The sequence below is a fragment of the Peromyscus eremicus genome, chromosome 23, assembly GCF_949786415.1.
Source record: "Peromyscus eremicus chromosome 23, PerEre_H2_v1, whole genome shotgun sequence".
In the NCBI taxonomy this organism is placed as follows: domain Eukaryota; kingdom Metazoa; phylum Chordata; class Mammalia; order Rodentia; family Cricetidae; genus Peromyscus; species Peromyscus eremicus.
Genome location: NC_081438.1, coordinates 43,074,448 through 43,080,508, shown reverse-complemented (window position 1 = coordinate 43,080,508; position 6,061 = coordinate 43,074,448). Strand labels below are relative to the sequence as shown.

General features: G+C 50.6%; 1 protein-coding gene across 1 annotated transcript in view; it reads left to right on the top strand.

Moving 5' to 3' along the window:
- Positions 1-708: 708 nt before the first annotated feature.
- The window catches only part of Fbn3 (fibrillin 3), a 69,491-nt gene continuing 64,138 nt past the window's right edge, over positions 709-6,061 (top strand). The window contains 6 exon segments of the mRNA XM_059248993.1: positions 709-908; positions 1,013-1,095; positions 2,171-2,269; positions 2,437-2,535; positions 3,311-3,406; positions 5,804-6,001. Of these exon segments, the coding sequence (XP_059104976.1) occupies positions 709-908; positions 1,013-1,095; positions 2,171-2,269; positions 2,437-2,535; positions 3,311-3,406; positions 5,804-6,001 (775 nt within the window).

Here is a 6,061-nt window from a genome sequence, read left to right as displayed (position 1 = left end):
CTACATTATTCCTTGTTATCAATCCCCCTGTCATCTGGCCCTGCCATCTCCCCACCCAGCTTTTTCTGGGGACCCTACATCCCTTCCTCACTTCATCTTTGTCCCTTACCAAAAACATTTCAAGAGTTCTTCATTGCTCTCGATGTACATGGACCCACCTGTCCCTTTCTCCTACTCTGCACCCTCTTTTTGGTCACAAACCCTCGACCCTAGAATAATTATCTAAGTGGCTTCACCTGTGAAATATTATATCCTGAGACTAGAAGACAGCCCAGTCAGTAAAACACCTGCTCTGTAAGCTTGAAGGCTTATGTTCAGTTACCTGGGACCCACTTAAAAATGATAGCATGGAGCATGTGGAGATAGAAGGATCCTGGGGCTCATTCACCAACCAGCCTAGCCTACTTGGTGAGTTCCAGTCCAGTGAGAAGCCCTGTCTCAGAAAAACAGTGTGATAGCTCCTGAGAATGACGGTAGATGTTGCCCTGTGGCCTGCATATGCACACATGACAAACATTTTAAAAAAAAAACAAAAACAACATACTCTTCCAAGAAGCCTACCTCAGTTGTTCTCCTGCTCTCCCAAGTCAGAACTAGTGTCTTCCCAGGCAGGCTCCCCACTGCTGTCCATTCTGTGGGGTGCCCCTTTGCCATGCAGTTTACATGGGGCTGACTCTGCTTGCTCCTTGCAGCCTTCAAAGACACATCATGACTCTGGAAGGCCCATGTTGGGCAAGGAGAGGATCTGGAGCCTTCCTTACAGCCTGTGGTCCTCCAGCTCGGATTCTGCTGGCCTTGGTGGTTCTACTGTGCATGGAAAATGGCCAAGGCCACTGGGATGAGACCCTGGAATCTGCAAGTCCAGGTCATGTGAGAAGACGAGGCAGGCCTGCCATCGTTTTGCAGGGGTGTGTGGTACCTGGGATGCTGAAAAGTACCTGGGGTGTGGGGCATGAAAGGGCTATCCTGGAGTGAGGGGACGGGTGGCTACATCACCCACTTTCTCCCAAAGGCCTAATGTATGTGGTTCCCGCTTTCATGCCTACTGCTGCCCTGGCTGGAGGACTCTGCCTGGCAGGAATCAGTGTATTGTGCGTGAGTATTGAAGCATGGAGATGGAAGGTACAGGCAGGGGATGCTTGGGGGTCCTCACAGCCACCTGTCAGAGGTCCTAGCCTTCTCTACATAAGGAGCTGGAACTTAGTTCGGGGATGCTGGGTGAACCCCACTAATGTCCCATGCTTTTGTCCTTAGACTCCAGGTGACTTGCTGCATTCATTTATCTCTTTTTTTAAATATATTTCATTTATTTTGTTGGGTGGGTGAAGCATGCCATGGTGTACATGAGGGCAGCTTGCAGCAGTCCATTCTTGCCTTTCACCATGTAGGTCCTAGGGATCAAAGTCATCAGGCTTGGGAGCAAATGTCTACCTTCTGAATCATCTTACCTACTCTGCATTCATTTCTTTTGCCCTCCCATCTTGCCATGTCTGTCTGGCTCTCCTGTCTTCTTGTCTGTCTGCATGTCTCTTCAGGCCTCTCACACTGTCTTTACGTCAGCCTCACACCCTCTTCCCCAACTTCAGCTTCTCTGTCTCTAGATTGAATCTACTGTCAGAGTCCCCACCACTCCAGGCTCTGTGCCCTGAAGTTTAGCCCTTCATGCCCATATCATCTCTCCTGATGATGTAGCAAACTCCTGGAGCTGAAGGTCACAGCCTGCCCAGCCTAGATAGAGACTTGGGGGTGTCCCACGTATGCAGGGTGTGAGTAGAACTGGAGCTGGAGAAGCCCAGCTGGTCCACCTTGAGGCATCTGCCAGCCTGGGCATCTTTGGAGTGAGGATGACATAGGACTTATGTCCCTTCCCCTCTCCCTTCAGCCTTCCCCCTCCATTCCTGCTCTGTTCCATTCCGAGTGCTGGTATTATTTAGTCGGTTAATTAGTTATTACTGTGTATGTGCACGTTGAGTGTGTGGAGGCACACATGCCATGACACACATATGGATGTCAGAGGACAATTATGAAGTCAGTTCTCTTCTTCTACCTTTACATGAGTTCTAGGGAGTGAGGTCAGGTCACCAGGCTTGTGCAGCAAGTGCCTCTATCCAATGAGCCATCCCAAAGGCCCTGGGTCCTGATTTTGATGCTGTACACTCTGCCTTTCCAGCTGTCTGCAGGCACACCTGCGGCAATGGCTTCTGCTTCCAGCCCAACCTGTGTACCTGTATGGACGGGACCCTGGCCCCCAACTGTGGAGTAAATAGAGGTGAGTGGCCAGTGGCCTCCTGGGGGAGGAAGAAAAGACTCCAGGCATCTGAATGCCACTAGGAGCCCAGGTTGGTTTCATTGAAGGACAAGAGCCAAGCCAAGTAGAGGCTCTGGTCAAGCCTTCCTGGAACATCTTTACCTTATTTTGTTTTTCCTGATCCATAGCATCACTGGGGTGTAGCATGAGCTGCATGAATGGGGGCAGCTGCCACGGGGGATCCTGTCTATGCCAGAAAGGCTACACAGGCGCTGTGTGTGGACAGCGTGAGTACCCCCATTGCTACCCTCACTTACACACGGAATCCTAGAGAATGGGTCTCTTCATCACTGGCCCACTGTTCCTAAGTCCTTCATCTAAGACCAAAGATCAAAGGTGACATTGTTACAGCTGCACTGGGGGGGGGGGGGGTTTGTGCAGATGCGCATGCATGTATGTGTGCAAGCATGTGTGTATGTGTGCATGTGGATGCCAGAGATCGATGTTAGGTATCTCCATCAATTGTTCTCCACCTTATTTTTTGAGACAAGGTCTTTTTTTTTTTTTTTTTTTTTTTTTTTTTGGTTTTTCGAGACAGGGTTTCTCTGTGTAGCCTTGCGCCTTTCCTGGAACTCACTTGGTAGTCCAGGCTGGCCTCGAACTCACAGAGATCCGCCTGCCTCTGCCTCCCGAGTGCTGGGATTAAAAGCGTGCGCCACCACCGCCTGGCCGAGAGACAAGGTCTCTTATTGAATCTGGAGCTCACCAATTCAGCTATGCTAACTGGCCAGTGAGCTTTCAGGGAGCCATCTGCCTCTGGCTCTCCAGCGATGGAATTACAGAGTACCATTGCTTGTGGCTTTTGCATGGGTGCTGAGAATCTGAGATCAGAGTCTCGTGTTTACACAGCAAGCACCTTGCTGACTAAGTCATCCCTCATCAGTCAGTCTTACTCACCCTGGTCCAGATGGCGGGTATCCCTGGATAAAGAAAGGCTTACTTAGGTCCCAGCCCCCTCTGCTTCTAGGAAACCATCCGTCATCCTCCCCTATCTGTCCATAGCTGTCTGTGTCCACGGCTGCCATAATGGAGGACGTTGCATCGGGCCAAACCTCTGTGCATGTGTATATGGATTCATGGGGCCTCAGTGTGAGAGAGGTACTGAGAAACTTGGGGAGGAAAATGAGCAGTGAACAAAACATGGCTGGGTTCCAAGTGCAAACAGGCAGCTGCTTTGCTACTTCCAGGGCAGTCTGAGGACAATGGCTTTCCTTTGCTCATCCACTCTGCATAGCAGCTATTGCTTTGGAAGAGTTTGTATTGGGGAGAGGGGGACAGATGGAGAGATGGCTTCATGGTCAAGAGCACTTGCTGCTTTTTCAGAGGATCCAGGTTCAGTTCCCAGCATCTACATGACAGCTCACAACTGTCTATAACTCCATTTCCAGGGGACCCGACACCCTCACGCAGACTTGGTAGCACACACCTTTACGAACTGAGCCATCTCACCAGGCCCCCTTTTTACCTTTTATTTTTTAAAAGGTTTATTTTACTATTTTAAAATTATGTGTATGGGAGAGTATGTGTACATGAATGCAGGTGTCCATAAAGACCAGCAGAAGGCATCAGATCTCCTGGAGCTGGGGGTGGTTGTGAGCTGCTTGATATGGGTGCTAGGAACTGAAGCAAGAACAGTACACACTCTTAATTACTGAGCCATCTCTCCAGCACCATAAGGAAATCTTTCCTCCCTCCTTCCCTTCCTTCTTTCCTTCCTTCCTTCCTTCCTTCCTTTCTTCCTTCCTTCCTGCTTTCCTTTCTTCCTTCCTTCCTTGAGTCTCCTCACTATGCAGTCCTGATTGGCCTAGAAATGGTTATGTAGACCAAGCTGGCCTTGAACTCACAGAGGTGCACTTTCCTCTGCTCCTTAGTGCTCTGTTTACAGGTGTGCACCACCATTCCAGATTCTTTTTAACTCTTTGAGGGAGGTTTTGCTGTGTATCCAAAACTGGTCTTGACTTTGTAATCTTTTCACATTAGCCTCTAAAACAGACAAGATTACAGGCATCCACCATCATACCCAGTTGAATCCTAGCTCTTAAAACTGTCCATTGGTGGATGTGAGTGGGATTGTGCAAACTAAACCAGTTGAAAAGGGCTGGGTGTGGGGTAGAGAGAAGAGGGGTGGAGCTGAGAGTTGATCTGGTCTTGACAGTTGAGGTAAAGACAATGTATTAGGGGCAGGGAAAGGGAGACCTTGATCTCACTACTAGCTAGGGACCTGCAAGAACCTGAGAAGGCCACTGAGGCTGCCCTATCCATGAGTACTGAGTGCTTGGAGCAGCTGAGGGAGAAAATAGAGGGCGAGGAGAGAGGGGAGCCTGGCATCTCAGGGCAGACAGGAAGCGTGGTGTCTAAAGGGTGCTAAGGACAGTTGATAGGAGGGCAAGACTTGGGCCAGATTTTCATACACAGTTGTCAGAGTCATTTGTGTAGTTGAGGAGCCTAAAGGTGAAGGACATCGGGGCCCTGAAATGATGCCTGTTGTGGGAGACGGCAACAAGGGACAAACTACGGCTGTAGCTTGAGCCACATGGTTTTACTCTGTCTCTAAATGTAATAAAGAGGTCTGAGGAGTGACTCGCTGGGGAACACTGGCCTACAGTCTCCCAGAGAGGAGCTACAGGTGAGACTCAGCCCAAGGGCACCCACCTAGAGTCCCCCAGTGAGGGGCTGGGGTTATTGATGGTGGCAAGGGTCAGTTTCTAGGTTGAAGAGAGGCTTGTCATGAATTGGAAGCTGGAGGGGCTGCAGGGTGTGTGCCTGGGTTCTAGAATGGTGTCTTTGGAAGCACTTCAACCAAAAGAGAAAAAAATTAGAATATGGACTGTCAGAGATGAGGAGGGTGCAGGTGAGTGTGTGGTGGGGGGGTGGGGGGGGTGGGGGAGGAGGAAGAAGAGAGCCCAGGGTGGGTGGTGGGCATCAAAGCCCCAGGAGGGCTGGGTACCAAGCTGCCTCTGAAGCTTTCCTTTATGTGGGGCCTAGAAAGGAGAGTAGTTGGCTTCTCCTGGGAGGGCTGCCTTTGGCATTGTGCCAGCCTGATTATCGGAAAAATCTGAAGGGTGGAGACAAGAAGTCACAAATGGGCCCTTGTGCACTGTGCTTGGGAAAACTGATGCAGCTCCCTTGTGCTAGGCCTGAGGGTCCAGGGACATGGTGCTATGAGAGTCAAGAGGAGATTCGGCAGGGCCAGGTGTGCACTCAAGTGTGAGGCAGGCTCTCCTGCCAGGCATCCACTGTCTGTGCTTGAAGGAAGGGCAAGAGAGATCAAGTCTAGGAAGGCTTGAAGATTCTCTTGGAGGTTATTTGTGTGAAGGTACCGAATATTTTGAAGCACGAATAGTAGTTTGTTAGGTGGAAAAGGCATCCTATCAGAAAAAGGACTCATAGGAAAGAAAAAGCCAGATTTGTTGGTATAGAGGCCTGGGCACACATGTAAGGGCAGTGGGACAGAGACAACTCAAAGCTAGATACTTGTGTCTGCCTGATCCACAGACTTCCAGATGGGGCCCTGCTTCCCCCAAGTGAGACCTGAGGGGTGCCAGCGCCAGCTGACAGGTCTCATGTGTACTAAAGCCCTCTGCTGTGCCACTGTGGGCCATGCCTGGGGACTTCCCTGCCAGCTCTGTCCGGCACAGCCACACCCCTGCCGCCGAGGCTTTATCCTAAATGTTCACACAGGAGCCTGCCAAGGTGAGTTGTGGGGTGAGCAATGGAGAATGGAGCCCCTAAGGAGCCAGAGCTGAATGGAGA